Here is a 17,118-nt window from a genome sequence, read left to right on the forward strand (position 1 = left end):
AACCCCTCACTCCCCTCCTCCTACCCACCCCCACCAAAAGAAAAGAATAAAGAGAGCCTAAGCATAAGCAGCGCCAAAGGTGGAGGCACTGCAGATCTTTTCTGGAACAGTGACCTCAGTGGGCCCCAAAGGAGTTTCGTGTCCTTCTTGTGTCTGGGAAGGTTTCCCGGGCACAGTCTATAAACACCCAAGTTTACAGGACATGTTACTTTATTAATACAGCCATCTCTGCCCTGTGCACCCAAACAAGGAAGATGCTTACACAGCACTGTGACCCCCCCCCATGCTTGGCAGGCCCCAGGCCCAGAGGTCACGGCTGCCTCCTGTAGCCAGAGGGCTTGCAGAAGCTCTGCCGCCACTCTGAACCATGAGGACCTGGGCACAGAGGTGGCAGCATCCAGCCCGGGAAGTCACAGCCTGCTCTGGGACCCAGTTCCCTTCCTGGGCACCAAGGGACGTTAATGCTTGGCTGTCTGCCGGGGAGGGTCACAGTGGGGAGGGCTCCAGAACGGTTTCCAGAGTGGCTTCGCTGGGGGTCCCCTCTCCGGGCCTCTTGGAGTCTAGCTCGTGGAGGGTGCAGAGCTGCACGCCGTCCTGGGCAAGCTGAGCCCACAGCACCGGTGCTGTGAGGACACGCAGCTCGTGTAGGCGCTCCCAGGAGCAGGAAAAGGCATCAGGACCCTCACTGCTGCCCCCAGCCGGAGGCACACTCGGATAGCCGGGGTGTGCCATCAGCTCGGCTGTCACTGCGCGTCCAGTGGGTATACCCTCCAGGGCCCTAGCCAGTGCCCCTGACACGTGGTGAGCGGACATGTGCCGGCCGCAGGTGCTCAGGCCCACGAAGACATCGGTCCACCTGTAGATGCCGGGGCATCAGCGGCACGGCTGCAGGCCGCAATGGGCAGGGGTAGGCCGTGGGCGGGACGGATCTGGGGTGGGGACAACACCAGTCGAGGATGAGAAACGGACACAGCTGGCCAAGGTGAACGGCCAGCTGGACACACTGGGACCTGGGCCCGGCAGGGGGCAGGGGGCCTTACCGCAGGCCGTGGCGGGCAAAGGGGCCCATGGCGGCGCGGGCGTCTTGCTCCACTGCGCAGGCGAAGGCGCGCGCTGGGGCCTCGAGCCAAGCGCAGCCACCCACCCCGCGCTCCATCGGCAGCCTAGTGAAGCGCACCCCGCAGGCCTGCAGCGCCTCGGCGAACACCTGGCACACTCCTGCGGGCGGGGCAGAGTCAGGGAGAGGCACGTGCAGCACCCCCCCACCCCGGCCTGGGAGCACCAACCCACGCACCTGGGAGCACGTGCACGTGCTGGTGCCCGTCCACGTGAGTAGGGTCCCTGCCCAGTAATTCCCGGAAACGGCTCAGCTGGGCCTCCAGCTCTCCTCGAACCTGAAGTAAGAAGGTGATCGGCACACAGAACGTCCGGAAGCAGCTACCCAGAAGGACCCCGTCCATGTGGTCCCCTGTGATCGCCCCTGTGTTTGAACCAGTTAGGCATCCAGAGCCCAATTCTGCGCACGGTACCCTCGGGGCGGAGCTTTGGGGGAGTCACCATGAGCATCTTCCTGAAGCCGCACCTCCGCACCTGGGGCAAGACCACCTCTCCGGCGGCCACCGCCTCCCGGAATCCCATCTTGCCGAGGAAGAAGCCTTCGGGGCCGAGCAGCGACGAGGCGCCGTGGCGGGCCGGGCCCACGGGGCGGCCCTCGGATAGGTTGGCGTGCAGGCCCGTGGGGATTCGGTGCCTGCGGGCGGAGCGCGAGTGGGAGCACCGGAGGTGCGGGGCGGTGGCCCCCAAGCCCGCCCGGACCCTGCAGGGGGCCGCTGCTCACCTGCGGGCCAGCTCAGCCGCGCTCTCGGCGGCCGCGCCGTTGACCAGCAGGGACACGCTGGTCACAGCTCCCGCCAGGAAGGCTTCTACAATGCCCTCGTCGCGCCGCGGGCAGTAACCAAAGTCATCTGCCGTGACCACCAGCCGCACACGGGGCCGGGCCATGGTCCCTCCACCAGCTGTTCGGACCCGTGGGACTAGGGCCGGACAGCCCAGGCCCCGCCCCAGACGCGGCCCGAGGCCCCGCCCCGACGCACGCGCCCGGCGCGCCCGCGCTTTAGCCTTTGTTCTCGCCACCTGCTGGTTCCGGGGATCCCTGCAACCGCCAGCCACCCAAAGTGCCCCGCCCCACCCGGACCGCGGCCCGGTTTATGGCAACGCGAAACTTGCAGTGACTGCAGAAATGTTCAATATGAAAAACGGAAAAATAAACCTGAAGAAAAAAAAATCTCTTACCCTCCCCCAAGATCACCACCGTTCACTTTCCGGGTACTGTCTCCCGGTATTTTCTCTAAGCAAATAAATACACCCAAGTTTTCTGCTCCTTCACCACAAACTTTTTTGTGTTGTTTTGAGAAGACAATGATCACATCAGTGTTATCTCATTCTTGTAGTGTTTCATTTTTTTGATAGTGACTGAACTTTTTCATGTTATTAGCTATTTGTATTTCTTCTTTTTCAAATTGCCTACTTGTCTTGCTGATTTTCGAAGTTGAGCCTTCTTCTTGATTTGTAAAAGCTCTGAACAATAAGAACATGAAAGAAAGTATGTACACCAATGGCTTTGTTTCAGAAAGCATGAGTCCCAGCTTCCATCTCTTGAGCTCTGTGCCAGGCTACAACTTTTACACTCATGACCTCTTTTTTTCCTCTGTGATCTAGAAAAGCTTTCCTTACCAATGACTTTACAAATAATCACCATGGTTGACAGCCAGGGTTTTCATTGTGATGTGGCTGTCTTGATTTTCCCAGTGGAAAGTACAGTATTTGTATCCAGCCTATGAGGTTGTTCATGTCATTCCTGTTTTACAGATGAGGAAACTGAGGTTGGAAGGGGTAGTGTCTTGCCCTGTGTGACTCTGTGGGGAGCAGTGGAGCTGGGACTGACCTCCGGAGCTCTGGCCTGCCTCTGGTCTGCTCTGCTCCTCTATGCCCTGATGGCCCCCTGGTCAGGGGCCAAGAGGACAGAGCCGAACTGGAAAATAACAGATAATACCCACCTCCGTGGGGACGTAAGAATTGGAGGCCTCAAAGAGCCCTTCACCAAGTTTTTGGCATAAGGACTATTGTGTTCAATAGTGGTGATTAAAGTGTGGGATCTCAGCCACTGGGAAGCTGGTCCTGGAAAGGCCAGAGGCCCTGAGGGTCCGCTGCTGGTAGGAGGAAATTCACATTTATTGAGCACCTACTGGTATTAGATTAGGGGTTAGGGGTGAGCACCGCAGTTCCTATCTCCAAGGAGCGCGATCTGACAGTCAAGTAACAACACGGTGTGGCAGAGTCTGGGATGGCGTGTGCTGTAATTCTGTTGGGGGGACAGGCCCTCTGGGAAGGCTTCTCCGAGGAGGTGACACCTGGGGGGGGGGTTGCATTAGGAAGGCCTCCGGGACAGAGAGGGAAAGGAGGGAGAGGAGGTAAAGATTTACAGGGTCTTATCAGGGTGCGGGTGTGTTGTAGGAAGATTTGATGTACTCTCCAAACCCATGTGGAAGGACGCTCAGCTCCACTTACAGAGAAGGAGCAGGTGATTAAAGAAGTTGAGTCACACCGGCAGGAAAGAGCAAAGCTCGTCTGTGACTTAGAGCCGGGACGCCTCCCACTGCGCTGGGGACAGACCCTGGGGTGTCCACACTGGGCGAGGGGAGGACCCTGGAAAGGAGCAGTCCGCGAGCAGGAGCCAAGGACAATACAGCGACCAAGAGGGGAGCCGAGGAAGGTGCTTGTGTCACCGGGACAGGCCGTGGCTTTGTCCCTTAGGTTCCCCTCCAGGCCGGACCCAGCCGGTCAGCAGCAGCGACGGCCGCCCACTCCCTCTGCGAATGTGGGCGGGGCAAAAGCGGCAAAGTGGGGGAGGAGCCGCGTGGGCCCCGCCCCAACTATTGTGCCGTGGGAGCGGGCGGCGAACGGCGCGGCGCGAGCCAATCAGGACGCGGCATGCAAATAAGCAGGCCCGCCAGCGGCCCAGAGCGGCGCTGACGCCAAGATCCCATCGCGGATCGCACTGGAGCGTGTGCCCAGCGGGTGCGGACTTGGTGAGCGGGTCTCCCGGGGCCAGGGCACCAGGGCCAGGTGGACGGAGGGCGGACCCACTGGGCCCAGAGATGGACGGAGACTGGATGCGCACTCCCTTGGGGGCCCCAGCCCCGACGACTCTGGACACGGACGGTGCTGAGACGCCCACGGGGCTCCGAGCAGAAGACTGGCCGGACATGTGAAGGACGTGGGGTGCGGGGAGCCAGGGACCAGCGGCCCACGGACGGAGGGAGACGCAGACCCACGGAGGGCTGGGGGCACCCTCACACCATCTCCCCGACCGGTTCAGAGAGGAATCTGCGGCTGCATCGCGGAACCAACGAGAGAGGAAGAGGGCAGTGGACCCGGCCACCTGCACCATGACCAGCTGTCGCCACCATTCGGGATACTTGGCGGACGACGAGGCTGGCCACACCACTTGCGTGGCCCGGGTAAGTGTGCCCAGCAGGGCCCAACTCTGAGCCTTCAACATGTTCCTCACCAGTTCTGGTGCCCCAGATCACAGCCCCCTTTCTCACTTCCTACTGATGTCCTCTCTGGACCTCTTAGTGACCTGTTGCCTTGACCACTCCTAGTTACCCCTGCTGGGCCCTACCTAGTCACCTCGGTCTCCGTCTCATTCCCTGTGTCCCCTGATCTCGGATTGGGAGGGGCATGGTGGACTAGAACCCCAGAGTGGGAGCATAGAGTCTACTTGGGGCCTACGGCTCGAGGGGCAGAAGCAGCCATGGGGCGCACAGGGCTCAGGACCACAGGTAGTCTGTACAGACCAGCAGTGGGGACGGGGCTCAAGGGGTTTTGTGATTCATGTCCTGGGTGAGTGCAGAAGTGGGCTTTCAGACTCCCCAGCCAGGTCTTGGGTATGTGAACTGTACGTGTCAGGGAGGCTTCAGGGCAACCCTGAACAGATCCCCACTTTACAAGAGAGGAAGTTGGACCTCAAGAGGGGCCTTCGTGCCCACAGTCACATGGCCTGAAGCTGGCAGAGCCAGGGTCCAAATCCAGGGCTGCCTGGCTCCAAAACCTAGTTCCTGGGACTTCCCTAGTCCAGTTGTTAAGACTCCACGCTTCCACTGCAGGGGGCACGGGTTCAATCCCTGGTTGGGGAACTAAGATCCTGCATGCTGCGTGGCATGGCCAAAAAAAAAGGAAAAACAGTTTCTTCCACTGCCCACTTCCTACCCAGTTCCTGGTGCCTTAGGAGGACCCCAGGGGACCCCTCCCCCCATGGGGCATCACTGCCCACTGTGATATGCCTGTCTGCTCAGGTCCAGCCACCTAAGAAGTCACTGTTCCCGGAAATGGGGCAAGCCTCCAAGCTGGGCCACACACCACACCCCACTTCGACGCACGGCCCCTCAGGCAGTTCAGGGCTCCGCAGCCACCGCCGAAACCCCAAGGGCCCTCGACCCTTTAGGAGCTTCCTGGATTTCCTTGTCGAGGGTCAGGTGCTGGACAGCCTGCAGACGGTGGTGGAGGAGGCAACTGAGCTCATGGCCACCGTAATGACAGAGGCTGGGGTGCCGCTGGTGGAGGTGGAGGACCCGATGGAGGTGCCAAGGGGTGGGCGTCAGGCGCGGGCCCGGCCCATCGTCAGTACCGTGCACCAGCACTGCACCCGGCCGAGCCTCTGCATGGGGCACCCCAACAATTACCCGTCCTGCTCCAGCTCCATGTCCGACTCCCACAGCAGCTTCACGGCCAACTGGCGGGGCTCCCATAGCTGGGACAGCGACCTGAGTGCCCGCAGCTTAGGTGCACTGCCACCCATGAAGGACAAACTCCTGCTGGAGAAGAACCTCAAACGGCTACTGCAGCTGGAGAACAGAGGGGTGAGGTCTGGGGCTGCGGCCCAGGTGGGGCGGGGGTGGACCCCAGCCCAGAGCTCAGGGCCAGGCCTGGCTTGGCTGCCCCTGGACGCCTCTGAGAGTCCTCCTCTCTCTGCAGAAAGGCCAGGGGCAGTCCTGCCCCCACGGGGACTCCCTGCCATGGGACTCACTGGGCAGCCAGACCAGCAGCCAGTGGACCCTAGAGCAGCCCCTGTCCTGGTTCTCAGGCCTGCTGGGCTCGAGCTCAGGCACGCCCAAAGCGTGGGAGCTGGGACCAGCAGAGCGGGAGCTGATCTTCCTCAAGCGGGAGCTGATCTTCCTCAAGCGAGAGCTGAACAAGAAGATGAAGTCCTTGCTGAGCCAGCCAGGGTCCTTTGACCTGCCCGGCTACTGTGCGCTCCGAGAGCCCCATCGGACCCTGGACTTCCTGGCTGAGCACCACCTGTTCCCCGCCCTGCAGGACGTGGTCAGCCAGGCTGTGGACAAGCTCAGTGGTGCCTGCCACAGAGACAGTTGCCCTCTCTTCCCGTCAGAAGGGGAGCCCTCCCCAGAGTCCAGCTCCAAGCTGGCCACACCCACTGATGGGGAGGAGCCCTACGATTTGCTGCCCACCACAACCTCCAGCCCCAGGATGGAGCACAGAAAGAGCATCAAGTACAGGGGACGCGGCAAGTCCAAGGAAGGTGGCTCCCCGGTGTCTAGCACCCAAGTGGCCACCAGGTTCTGCCTTGAGGTGACACCCACAGAAGAGCCCAAGGTCCCTTCACCCCACCCCAGGCAGGAGGGGCTTGACCAGGACCCCAAAGTACAGAGACTACCCATGCCCACTTCTGGGCCCCTGAGCTCCAGGCAGAGGGCCCAGCCCTGGTGGAACCTGCACCTTACCCTGCCCGCCACCGGGATTGTGGTGAAAGTGCCCTCACGACAGACCCATGTCACCACCCCGGTCTCAGCTCCGCTGGCCTCCTCCCTCCCATCCTCCTCCCACCGCCTCCCCAGGTTCTCACCCCACACCTCCGTGGTAAGGGGCTTCTTGCCATCTCCTGTTGTGCCGTATCCGGAGGTGACCTCCTCAAGGTTGGGTCCAGGGTTCTTAGGGGCGGGTTTGCACTGGAAGGGCTCCTACCGCCACCGCTCCTAGCGGCCACTGTCACTAGCAGGTGCCCAGGGTCCAGGTCTCTTGCCCTGCCCTTGTGAAAACCACCTGAGTAGGGGATGAGCTGATGAGGGGACCAGGAATCCTGGCCTAGCTACTACCACATGTTGTCAAAGATGAATAAAGACTATTTTTTATTCTGGGTATTCTTTTAACGTTTGCATGTGAATCTCAGAGGCCCTCCCATGTGAGGAGGGTCCTGTCCCTTGTGGACAGTGGTCTGAGCCCAGAGTAGGGCCCTGTGTCTGCGGTCTAGCCCCCTCTGGTCCTGCTGCCCAGGACAGGACTCTCCAGTGTGTCTGCCCCGCTGAGAGGGAGTTGCTTGGGAAGGGTGCGGAGAGGACTTGGTGGCTTAACCCTGGTGGCTCCCCAGTGTGGCCCCTGACCCTCCTTTCACCCATCAAGGCCTAGGCGTGCTTCCCTCCTCTGAACCCTGGCCTAGGCGAGGGTTGTGCAGGCTCCCTTTTGGCTGATACAGTGACTGATGTCACTGGCCTTGTCCCAGGCCTGACTGGTGTGGCTGGCATGATAACAGGGTGGTAAGTAGGCGGTGGGCCAGCACGCAGGACCCCAGCTCAGCTTTCCATCGGGCCAGCAGAGCAGATGTGGTGAGGCCGCACCCTGAGTGGACTGAGCGTGGCACCGCGTGGGTGACGCGGAGGATGCTCTGGGGGGGAGGGCACCCAGGGTGGCAGGCAGAAGTGGATGACGTGTCTCCCTTTCCCTCCCTGCTGCCACACAGAGCCCCAATTACAAATTCACCAAGAAGAAGACGCTGCCCTCCATCCTGTCCAAGTCCACCACCATGTCCCGCCTCTCCAACCCCCGGCCCGAGGAGCTCGTTGACTACCTGAAGGGCCAGGCTGTGTCCTTGCTTGCCTGCAAGTACAGGTTTGAGAAGAACCTCACTGGGCAGCTGGGCTTCATCTCCTTCCCCATCACTGAGGCACTCCTGGACCTCTTCCTGGGCTTCAGGAAGGTGAAGGGCTCGCGCATCCGTCTGTCCTCCACAATCGACTGGAGCTGCCTGCTGCGCAGGCTGGAGGAGGCCGAGTTTAGCCAGCGGTCACCCCAGCGGGCATCCCGGCCCCCTTCCCGGCACACCTCCCAGCACAGCACCCCCCAGCGCAGCATGCAGACACCCACCGCGCTGTCCGCCAGGACCCACAGGGTCCAGGACAAGCCCACAGGGTCCTCCCTCAACATGAGGTCCCCGGGACCCCGGCTACTTGCCTCACAGGAGCGCCCGGCAGCCGCGGAGCAGGAGCCCGCCAGACCGCCAGAGCCCAAGCTGTTCCTGTCCCCCGCCAACACTGGCGTGGCGTCCCATCAGTCCGACCAGACAATGGACGTGGAGGGCCACCAGAGCATCGAGGAGGAGGAGGAGGACAAGGAGGAGGATGGAGAGGAGGAGGAAGAGGACGAGGATGACTTTGGAGATGAGGGCGAACCCCAGAGCTCCCTGGAGCCTCAAGAGGAGGCCGTGGTCAGTGCCACGGCGGCAGGCTCAGGTGTGGGCCATGGTGACTGCCCATGGGGCCCCTGAAGTGCACCAAGTGCTCCATGCCCCACTCCTTCCACCCCAGCGGCCACTGCCCTCACAGCCATCCCACCCTGAGCAGAGGTCAGAGCAGCTGGTGCCCACGAGGAGCTCTGCTGAGCCTCTCAGGGGAGCCAACGGGAGAAATAAAGCTTGTGTTGATGAAACACGGTTTTCCTGTCAGAGATCTCAGCCATCCTTCTGACCACCTGCCCCCGGGGAGCATCTCTGGAGAGCTGGGCCAGGCCTCCACGGCAGCTGCCGGTGCCCTGAGCCCCGTGACCTCCTGGGCTCTGCTGCTGGCTCTTCTGCACTCCAGTCTGCACCTTCCTGCCTCTTCAAGCCTCTTAGGACTCATGGTCCCCACCCTCACAGCCCCTGTGCATCACACTCCCACTTCCCTAGGGCTCCTCCTCTGCCAGGGCGTATCCTCCCTCTCCTGATGCTCCCACCACTACCTGTCTTCCTAATTTTTGTTGTTGTTGTACGCATGCCTCTCACTGTTGTGGCCTCTCCCGTTGCGGAGCACAGGCTCCGGATGCACAGGCTCAGCGGCCATGGCTCACGGGCCCAGCCACTCCGCGGCATGTGGGATCCTCCCGGACTGGGGCACGAACCCGTGTCCCCTGCATTGGCAGGCGGACTCTCAGCCACTGCGCCACCAGGGAAGCCCCTGTCTTCCTAATTTGTATTTCTCAGGAGCTTGTGCTCCTGAGGTCACGCAGGGGCTGCTGGTAGGTCAAGCCATGGATTGGCTGACCCAGCTGGCTGTGTGACTATCCCTTCCGCAGAGGCCCTGGGCAAGGCAGCTCTCTTTCTTGAAGGGTCTGTGGGCTCGGCTGGTGCTGTGCTCAGAGGATCTCACGTCCAAGGTTCTCCTGGAGCTTCTGGCCATCCGGTGCCCCCAGCTCCTCCCCTCTGCCTTCCTCAGGCAGCCTGTTTGTTCCCCTTCAGGCATCTTCACCCAGGGAGCAGCTCCACCCCTACCCCCACCCTGCCCCTATGGTGGAGAGAAGATGCTTAGCCTCGCTGAGCAGGCCGCCATTTCGGGGAGGCTGGTGGATCTCTCATGCCTCCCCTGGAGCCCGCCAGGTGCGCAGAGGCCAGACCTGCTCGGCTCGGCCTGACCGTGCTCAGTGGCCCACAGGTGAGGACACAGCAACTATGGAGCTTCCTCTGGAACCAGGCAGGGAGGACCCCGCGATTCGGGGAGGAGGACCTGCTCCTCTGACTGGCAGAGGGGCCAGGGTCCTAGGTGGGGAGTCAGGGACCCATTTTCCCACAGAGCTGTTGTGACAAGGATCCTTCAAAGCACATGCTTGGTGCTGATGCCTATCCTCCGAGGCCACCACTGCCACCACTGCCACCATGTGAGGCCACAACAGCAGCTTTGTACATTACTGCCATATCACTTGGCCACAGTTGATTGGCCCTACTGGTGCATCCAATACCCTCTGGCTTCCAGGTCCTGCTGCCCAGTCTTCAAGGGAGAAGAGTGTATGTCCCCACCCCAGCCTCAGAGGCACACATCTAGGCCCTGGGGTGGGAGCAGCCCCTTTGGGCACCACTGGCACATGATGCTAGAGACTGGTCCCCTTAGCTCCTGTTTCAGGCATCTGTTGCCATGTAACAAACCAAGATTTAAGTGGCTTCAAACAAAATCATCATCTGTAATGATTCTGAGGGGGTTCTACGGGCTCAGCTGGCAGTGGTGTAGCCAGAGCAGCTGGGGTGGGAGTGCTGCTTTCGGCTGGGGACTGGGCTGAGGCTAGGACATCCCTCGTGGACCCTCCCCTTACATCATCTCTCTCCCAGTTGCCCCTGGCCATTCAAGGGTCTGTCTGGGCAGGGGCTGGCTTCCTAGAGGGAGGAAGCAAGAACCACCAGTGAGTGCTCTGGCAGCCTGTGCTCAGAAGTCCCCAAACAGCACTTCTGTAGCATTCTTGTGGTCAAAGCCAATTATGATGCATGCCCAGATCCAAGCGGAGGGGGAAGGGACTCCACGACTGGGGAGAGGAGCAGGTTGTGCTCACAGGGGTGGGAGGCATTGTTAGCAGATGTATTTGGAGACTAACACCTCTCCATCCTCCTTGGCTGACTGCACCTTGAGCAGTGCCTGGAACTGAGTTGAGTCAATCACATCCCCTCTTGAGAATCTGAACCTGGAGACAAACTGTGGTATCCAGGTGGAGGGCCCCGAGCATCTGCCCATGAGGTGAGCAGGAAAAAGGAACAGCTAGGAGAAGCCATGAGGCTCCAGAGACTCAGGGAGAGCCGTGTTGGCTTCCCGACTCCAGCCCTGGGGTCTCTGCTGCTCTTGGAACCCTTTCTTTGCCGATTACTCGCTGTGTCCTTACCATTGTCTGCTCCCAGTGCAATGGGAAGCTGTTGGCAGCTTTCAGCAGGCACCTGGCATGATCTGATTTATACTTTTTTTTTAAAGTTTTTATTGAATTTGTTACAATATCGCTTCTGTTTTATGTTTTGGTTTTTTGGCCCCAAGGCATGTGGGATCTTAGCTCCCTGACCAGGGATCAAACCTGCACGCCCTGCATTGGAAGGCAAAGTCTTAATCACTGGACCACGAGGGAAGTGCCTTGATTTATGCTTTTTAAGACAGAAATCACTTTCCTGGGTGGAGAATGTCTTGGAGGGGCCCGAGTAGCAGGGAAATCTTCTAGGAGGGGTGGTCGATATCTGAAGGGGAGATGGAGTGGCTTGGATTAGGGTGGTGACGGGGGACGCAGGAGAGATGCCTTCCAATCTGTTTTGGAGTCAGAGCCATCAAGACATGCTGGGGTAGATGTGAGGAGTGTGGTAAAGAGAGGAATCAAAGATGAATCCCAGGTTTGGGGCTTGAACAACTTGTAAATGAGGTGCTGTTCCTGAGACTTGGAAGCCTGGGGGAGGAGCAGTGTGAGGGAGACCGGGGAGTCCTTCTTGGGGCATATTAGGTTCGAGATGCTTGTTGGTGTGTCTGAGAAGACACACCCAGATTGTACTCTAGCCCTCAAGGGCAGGGTCTGCCAAATCCAGGGCAGACTGTAAGCATTTTTTTAACAGACACACAGTTATTTATTTATTTTTGGCTGCATTAGGTCTTCATTGCTGCACGTGGGCTTTCTCTAGTTGCGTCGAGCGGGAGCTACTCTTTGTTGCGTTGCGCAGGCTTCTCATTGCGGTGGCTTCTCTTGTTGCAGAGCATGGGCTCTAGGTGCATGGCCTTCAGTAGTTGTGGCATGTGGGCTCAGTAATTGTGGCTCATGGGCTCTAGAGCGCAGGCTCAGCAGTTGTGGTGCACTGGACTTACTTAGTTGCTCCTCAGCATGTGGGATCTTCCCAGACCAGGGCTTGAACCCGTGTTCCCTGCGTTGGCAGGCGGATTCTTAACCACTGCTCCACCAGGGAAGTTACCGTAAGCATATTAGACACTCTAAACACTGAAAAGATCAAGACACCTTGACCCATATAGAATTCAAAATAAAGACAATGTTAAACATGAAAACCAGGACTTCCCTGACTGTCAGGTGGTTAAGACTCTGTGCTTCCACTGCAGGGGGCCTGGCTTCTATCCCTGGTCAGGGAACTAAGATCCCACAAGCCCCATGGCCCCAGGGGTGGGGGTAGGGAGACATGAAAACCAAAAAATAACCCATTGCTGTAATTAAAATGGCTCTACGCTGGATTTTCTGAATGCAAAATTCTGGATGATTTAATTAAACACGAATTTTTCTCCCTGCTTTGCTGGTGCACCAAGTGCGCGGGTGGTCAGCCTATTGAGTAACATATCCCAGAGCCGATTCCTGGGCTGGGCTGAATTGATGGGTCTGGAGTGAATTCAATGTAAGAATGTTCCACGAATGAATAAATAAACAGTGGTTTAAGTTTCCCCCCTTATACCGACTGAGCTGACAGCCCTCTGAGAAGGCAGTGAGTCCCAAGCCTGGGACACACAGTCACCCAGGCTTGGTTCCCAGTTGCTTGGTCTCCCAGGGCTCCAGGTTCCCAAGACAGCTCTGGGGCTTTCTGGTGACCACCTGCCACTACCCTCTACATCACAGCTCCCTGCTGCCCTCTGCTGCCCAGTGGCCTAGGGACCATGAGAAGCCCTGGAAGGGGTCAATGAGTGGCTCAGGGAATTCAGAAACCCCAGGGTCCAGGGACTGAGGTGACTCAATGTCAGAGAGTGGGCAATGACCGAGCAACTGGGGGATTAGTTAATCCCGGGGTCCAGGGACTGAAGGACCAGGTGACTGAGTACCTGAGATGCCCCAACTTGTGACCACATAATCTAGTGGTCGAGCAACCTCAAGACCCTGCAGCTGCGGGCCCAGGGTCCGAGGGAGAGACCATGATTGAGGGCTCGGGGGTCTAGGATCAAGGGGCTTCGTGAACTGGCGAACCGAGTGTCCCGGGACCTGGCGGTCGCTGGACGGTCGCCCTCGCCTCTGTCCACACTCCCTCTGCTCGACGCTGCCCTGGCTTACTCATTAGTGAGTCCTCGGAAGCGTGGACCAATCAAAACACTCCTCGTGTCTCCAGTCCCCTCCCAGCCGCTGCTCTGGCAGGCTATGGGCGGGTCCTTTCCACGCGGACCCAATGGAAGTGCAGGCGGAGCGCCGTGCGGGCTGGCGATTGGCTGCCGTGGCGGGCACTGTCAGAGCCGGATTGGCCGGCGGCGGAGACGGAAGCGACCAGGGCCCGAGTTGCCGGAGCCCGGCCGGGGCGATGAGGAGCGCGGGCCGCGGCCGAGCTGCCGGCCCGGCGCTGCTGGGGCTGCTGCTGGCGATCTCGGTCCCGGGCAGCTGTGCCGTCAAGACCGGCGCGGGGGTCGTGACCTGCGGGTCGGTGCTGAAGCTGCTCAACACGCAGCACCGGGTGCGGCTGCACTCGCACGACATCAAATACGGATCCGGTGCGCGGGCCGGGGCGGGGGTCTGACGTCGGGGTTCTGCGGACCAGGGGGCTGGGGGTCATCAGGGGCTGGAGTAGTTGGGGGCCGAGGGCCACAGGCCGGCGGTTCGAGGGGGTCTTCGGGATGCCGTTCGGAGCTGTGGGCCAAGGGACTTGGAGTGCGGCCGGAGGCGGGCGGGGGCTGGGGGAGCCGTTGGATCCCAGGGTTGAGGTTGTCCGGGAAAGCTGATGGTGTCCGGGTCGAGGGTCGGAGTTCCCGCGTTGACAGCGACCCCGGGGGTGGGGTGTCGCCCCCCAGGCAGCGGCCAGCAGTCGGTGACCGGCGTGGAGGCTTCTGACGACGCCAACAGCTACTGGCGGATCCGCGGCGGCTCCGAGGGCGGGTGTCCGCGCGGGTCCCCGGTGCGCTGCGGGCAGGCTGTGCGGCTGACGCACGTGCTCACCGGCAAGAACCTGCACACGCACCACTTCCCGTCGCCGCTGTCCCACAACCAGGTGAGCCCCTGGCGTGTGTGCGAGGGGCCCGGCATCTGCTCGGAGCCCCAGCTTCCTGGGTGAAACGGGAATTACAAGTCAGAAGTGTTTGCCGAGCGCCCCCTCGGGGAATGCAGAGGTGACTACTCCAGGGTCCTGTCCCCTGGAGCCCTCAGCCCAGCGGGGACACAAACAGGAAGAGCTGTCCGTCTGGATAGCTCCACTCCTGGGGGCGAGTTGGACACAGGAGGGGGATCCGCATGGCCGTTGGGGTGGGGAATGGGAACCCCGCGGGGAGGAGGAACTGGGGCTGGGCCTGGAAGGATGAGTAGGAGTCCGCCAGGCCGCAGAGAGGAGAAGGGCATCTTTCCAAGCCTGGGGAAGAGCCTGTGAGCGGAGTTCATTGGAACTGGGTGGGAGGTGGTACTGGAACAGAGGGTGCTTTGGGGAGGTTATCAGAAGGAAAGGATGAGATAATAGAACCTTGGCTGTCAGCCTGAAGGGTAGACTTGATGCTGAGTGAGGGTCAGAGGGGTTAGGACAGGAGAAACCCAGCGGAGGAAGGAGGGGGATGACTTGGTTCTCTGGGGGCCACTGGTCACCGTCCAGGCAGCTGAGGTGGGGTGTGCATGTGTTTGAAGAGCTGGTGTTGGGGAGGCCCTTCTGGATGCTGGGGATGGGGGTGGGGGTGTCCCAGTTTGCAGCTGTGGAAGCTGAGGCTCAGAGAGGTGCAGGGAAGGACCTGGGTGTGAGTGCAGCTGCCAGGCAATTGCCCATGGGGGACTCAGTATGCCCGTTGTCATGCGTGACCACTGTCCTCCCACACCACCACCGCCCCCACAGGAGGTGAGCGCCTTTGGGGAGGACGGCGAGGGTGATGACCTGGACCTGTGGACGGTACGCTGCTCGGGGCAGCACTGGGAGCGGGAGGCCGCCGTGCGCTTCCAGCACGTGGGCACTTCCGTGTTCCTGTCGGTCACCGGCGAGCAGTACGGAAGCCCCATCCGGGGGCAGCTCGAGGTGCACGGCATGCCCAGCGCCAACACCCACAATAGGTGGAAGGCCATGGAAGGCATCTTCATCAAGCCCAGCATGGAGGCCTCTGCAGGCCACGATGAACTCTGAGTGCCGTGGACCTGCGGGTGGAGGGCAGCAGGGTGGGTCATCTGCAGGGCCACTCTTGGGGGAGACTTTGAGTTTGTAGGGGTTCTCAAGTGCCTTTATGATTAAAGAATATTGTCCTGTGGTTGCATTTTGCTGTGAGCCTGGGGGCGACCAGGAGCTGCCAGCTGGCCCAGGTCAGCATCTCTTCCTCAGTGCAAATCCTCTGTCCCACAGATGGCAGCTTAACCCATCCAAACCTCTCTGATGCTCTTCCGTGCACTCCCAACACTGCCCAGGGCCATCACAGCTCCCTCTCCACCCTCAGATGGTCCAATGGCCCCAGTGACTCCAGTTCCCCAGCCCCTGAGCTTCATGAACCTTCCTGATGAGGGCTGGGGCCTCAGCGAGGTAGCAGGGGCCCCACTCTCTACCAGCTGGGATGGGCACAAGCTCTCCAGCCCCTCATCCCTTGAGGTGCACCCCCTCCTCCTGGCACCCCTCCACTGGCAGTTGTGACAGTCTGGACACTTGCCTTTGACCAAGCACTGGGTCAGGACTCTGCTCATCTGCTGGAAATTTGCATCGCAGGATCCCTCTCGGTGCAGATGGCACCCAACACACCCAGCCAGCCCAGACGTGTGGCATCTCACGCCCCACTATAACCTTTTAAAGTCCGGAGGCCCTAACAAAACTTCAAAAGATATTGCAAAGGAAGATAACCACAGAGAACTGCCAGCTGCAGACATCTGAGAAGGCTTCCTGGAAGAAGAGGCACAATTTGAGCCGGCAAAGCATTGCAATTTAAAGAAAGGAGCAATAAATAGGCGGGCCCTGATAAAGGAAGGTAATAGCTATTTTGCTGGTGCGTGGGTGACCTCTAGAGGTTATGGCGGAGATTACAGTCAGAGAGGCTTGGGCAGCTGCCACTTTCCTGCAGGAAAATGAAAGAGCTGAAGGAGAGGCTGGGGGTGGCAACTGGTTGGAAGAGTCTTAGAGGAGGGTGAGCAGAGCACCTTACTTCTGAGAAATCAATTGACCTTAGGGGGTGGGAGAAAAGCTCTAGCCAATTGTGAGACCTGAGGGGAGGAGGGTCATAATTAGGCCCTTTACGCCCCTGCCCCCTCCCCCATGAGGTCCTGCTCTGCTCAAACCTCTTGAGCATCGTCTACAAGTCTCCACTTCTCTCCCATCACTCACCTGACCTGAGACAGGAGTGCAAGCAGATGGTTGGGAAGTGATCCCAGAAAACACTGGGGCAGAGGAGTGGGGCTCAGAGGAGCAGGCAAGGCAGCTGGTGAAGGTTGCATTACTGAGCAAGTCACCCCTGTGGGCAACTAGGGCTTCATCCCACCGGGGAGCACTGGGTCTCCATGTAGAACATGCATCAAAGTTGTCCCAACCGGGCTTCCCTGGTGGCGCAGTGGTTGAGAGTCCGCCTGCCGATGCAGGGGACATGGGTTCGTGCCCCGGTCCGGGAAGATCCCATATGCCGCGGAGCGGCTGGGCCCGTGAGCCATGGCCGCTGAGCCTGCGCGTCTGGAGCCTGTGCTCCACAACAGGAGAGGCCACAACAGTGTGAGGCCCGCGTACCGCAAAAAAAAAAAAAAAAAAGTTGTCCCAACCAAGGGGCAAGAAAGTGGGGGTACTTATCCAACCAGCATATCTTCTCTCATTGGCTGAGGGCTGCTGGGCAGGTGGGAGGATTACTCTGCAGCACTTCCCACTTGCCCTGTATTCTACAGCCAGAATGAAGACCTTAGGCAGAGCCGCAGGTGCCAGCAGGGAACATCCTTTTGGTAGAGGTGAGTGCCAAGGGGGTGTAGGCGGGGCACCAAAAGTGTGGCGCACACTGCAAATCTAAGGGGCATTCCTCTGATCCACCCCTGGCCCCTCTGGGCTGTAAGAACCCACTTCTGCCTCTGTTACCTCCCTACCACCACACATACAAAAGTGAGGAGTGTTAATTAAGAGCAGACTCCAACAGTACACAGCATGTAAAAATCCTTGGGAAA

The 17,118-nt window shown here is 59.9% G+C and overlaps 3 protein-coding genes across 4 annotated transcripts; 2 read left to right on the plus strand and 1 right to left on the minus strand.

Annotated features, from left to right (window-relative positions):
* Nucleotides 1–192: 192 nt before the first annotated feature.
* On the minus strand, nucleotides 193–2,084 carry YDJC (YdjC chitooligosaccharide deacetylase homolog). 2 transcript variants are annotated; one of them, XM_060170793.1, is made up of 5 exons: nucleotides 1,838–2,084; nucleotides 1,591–1,750; nucleotides 1,295–1,394; nucleotides 1,041–1,218; nucleotides 193–856 (listed from the first exon to the last, which is right to left on the minus strand). In XM_060170793.1, exons 1-5 carry the CDS (start codon nucleotides 1,999–2,001, stop codon nucleotides 487–489), a joined length of 972 nt encoding a protein of 323 aa, XP_060026776.1. In that variant the 5' UTR covers nucleotides 2,002–2,084; the 3' UTR covers nucleotides 193–486. The 2 variants fall into 2 exon arrangements, with proteins under 2 accessions (XP_060026776.1, XP_060026777.1); XM_060170794.1 differs by having other exon boundaries at nucleotides 642–929.
* A 2,364-nt stretch (nucleotides 2,085–4,448) lies between these two features.
* Nucleotides 4,449–9,741, plus strand: CCDC116 (coiled-coil domain containing 116). The gene is made up of 5 exons (XM_060170514.1): nucleotides 4,449–4,520; nucleotides 5,358–5,921; nucleotides 6,037–6,651; nucleotides 7,817–8,406; nucleotides 9,546–9,741. The coding sequence occupies exons 1-5, from the start codon at nucleotides 4,449–4,451 to the stop codon at nucleotides 9,739–9,741; spliced, it is 2,037 nt and encodes a 678-aa protein (XP_060026497.1).
* Nucleotides 9,742–13,290: 3,549 nt separating this feature from the next.
* SDF2L1 (stromal cell derived factor 2 like 1) lies at nucleotides 13,291–15,248 on the plus strand. Its single transcript, XM_060120788.1, has 3 exons — nucleotides 13,291–13,529; nucleotides 13,827–14,023; nucleotides 14,846–15,248. Exons 1-3 carry the CDS (start codon nucleotides 13,343–13,345, stop codon nucleotides 15,125–15,127), a joined length of 666 nt encoding a protein of 221 aa, XP_059976771.1. The 5' UTR covers nucleotides 13,291–13,342; the 3' UTR covers nucleotides 15,128–15,248.
* Nucleotides 15,249–17,118: the final 1,870 nt, after the last annotated feature.

The sequence above is a fragment of the Lagenorhynchus albirostris genome, chromosome 14 (genome assembly GCF_949774975.1).
Source record: "Lagenorhynchus albirostris chromosome 14, mLagAlb1.1, whole genome shotgun sequence".
NCBI classification, from domain to species: Eukaryota; Metazoa; Chordata; class Mammalia; order Artiodactyla; family Delphinidae; genus Lagenorhynchus; species Lagenorhynchus albirostris.

What these genes read in the sequence shown, in the direction of transcription:
- YDJC (XM_060170793.1), bottom strand. Translation starts at nt 2,001, where the DNA reads ATGGCCCGGCCCCGTGTGCGGCTGGTGGTCACGGCAGATGACTTTGGT. An exon ending in GCGGCTGAGCTGGCCCGCAG is followed by an intron (nt 1,751 to 1,837) that starts GTGAGCAGCGGC and finishes CTCCGCCCGCAG; the next exon opens with GCACCGAATCCCCACGGGCC. An exon ending in GAGAGGTGGTCTTGCCCCAG is followed by an intron (nt 1,395 to 1,590) that starts GTGCGGAGGTGC and finishes TTCTTACTTCAG; the next exon opens with GTTCGAGGAGAGCTGGAGGC.
- CCDC116 (XM_060170514.1), top strand. Translation starts at nt 4,449, where the DNA reads ATGACCAGCTGTCGCCACCATTCGGGATACTTGGCGGACGACGAGGCT. An exon ending in TGCAGCTGGAGAACAGAGGG is followed by an intron (nt 5,922 to 6,036) that starts GTGAGGTCTGGG and finishes CTCTCTCTGCAG; the next exon opens with AAAGGCCAGGGGCAGTCCTG. An exon ending in ACTGGCGTGGCGTCCCATCA is followed by an intron (nt 8,407 to 9,545) that starts GTCCGACCAGAC and finishes TGCCTTCCTCAG; the next exon opens with GCAGCCTGTTTGTTCCCCTT.
- SDF2L1 (XM_060120788.1), top strand. Translation starts at nt 13,343, where the DNA reads ATGAGGAGCGCGGGCCGCGGCCGAGCTGCCGGCCCGGCGCTGCTGGGG. An exon ending in CGACATCAAATACGGATCCG is followed by an intron (nt 13,530 to 13,826) that starts GTGCGCGGGCCG and finishes GTCGCCCCCCAG; the next exon opens with GCAGCGGCCAGCAGTCGGTG. An exon ending in CGCCGCTGTCCCACAACCAG is followed by an intron (nt 14,024 to 14,845) that starts GTGAGCCCCTGG and finishes CCGCCCCCACAG; the next exon opens with GAGGTGAGCGCCTTTGGGGA.